The sequence below is a fragment of the Dichomitus squalens genome (assembly GCF_000275845.1).
Source record: "Dichomitus squalens LYAD-421 SS1 unplaced genomic scaffold DICSQscaffold_68, whole genome shotgun sequence".
In the NCBI taxonomy this organism is placed as follows: domain Eukaryota; kingdom Fungi; phylum Basidiomycota; class Agaricomycetes; order Polyporales; family Polyporaceae; genus Dichomitus; species Dichomitus squalens.
In genome coordinates, this window is record NW_006766950.1 from 12,490 (window position 1) to 13,401 (window position 912).

Here is a 912-nt window from a genome sequence, read left to right on the forward strand (position 1 = left end):
CAGGTCCCGCCCCCCGACGGATATCCGCGCCCTTATCTACCCCTATTCTACTGTGTATATAAGGTCTATTGTATGTACTACGTACGGCACGCGTTTGCACCGGCCAAACGCGAATCCCATTTGTGCCCGCTTGCCCTCGAACTTCTACACAAACGCGTCTCCTCTGCCCGAAGGATAATTCGAGGCACTGCCTAGTGGGGCCGAAGCCACTCGACGATCCCGCGAACCGACGACCCGTGACGACGACCGACCCGACGACGACCGACCCGACGACGACCCCGTGCACCCCGACGACCCCGTAACCGTGACCGCCCCGCGCTCCCCGCTGCTCCCGCCCCGATGGCACCGCCCACAATTGCAAAGCTCACCGACGACAACTACGCCGAATGGGTTATCGGCATGGAGGCCCTCCTTGTTCGCAAGGGTCTCTGGGAGGTTACGAGCGCCCCTGCTGATGAAACCCGCCCCTCTGGCTCTGATAACACGAAGGCTGTGCGTGCCTGGCGTGCGAAGATCGCAGAAGCGCGCGCCGAGATTATCTTGAATATCGAGCCCACCCAGTACGCCCACATCCAATCACAAGACGTTCACGAGGTCTGGACCGAGCTCCGCCGTGTCCACCGCGCCCGCGGCTTTGGTACCCGGGTCGCACACCGGCGCGCTTTCTGGCGCTTGTATAAGCGCCTGGATCAAACGATGACATCGTGGATTGCTGACGTCCGCCGGGCCGCCTTCCGCCTCGAGGAGATTGACGCCTCTATCTCCGATGAAGACCGCATCCTCGTTCTCACGAATGGCCTCCCCGATTCGTATTCCCAGCTGGTCGTCAATCTCGACTCCACCCCGCCTAGCGAGCTTACCATCGATTACGTCATCACCCGCTTACTTAACGAAGAGTCGCGCCAATTGTCC

General features: G+C 61.1%; 1 protein-coding gene across 1 annotated transcript; it reads left to right on the forward strand.

Moving 5' to 3' along the window:
• Positions 1 to 339: 339 nt before the first annotated feature.
• On the forward strand, positions 340 to 906 carry DICSQDRAFT_70874 (uncharacterized protein; the record flags this gene model as incomplete). The annotated part of the gene is made up of 2 exons (XM_007370432.1): positions 340 to 492; positions 607 to 906. Coding segments are annotated over 2 exons (453 nt in total), but the record flags the coding sequence as incomplete, so codon positions are not given.
• Between the last annotated feature and the right edge of the window lie 6 nt (positions 907 to 912).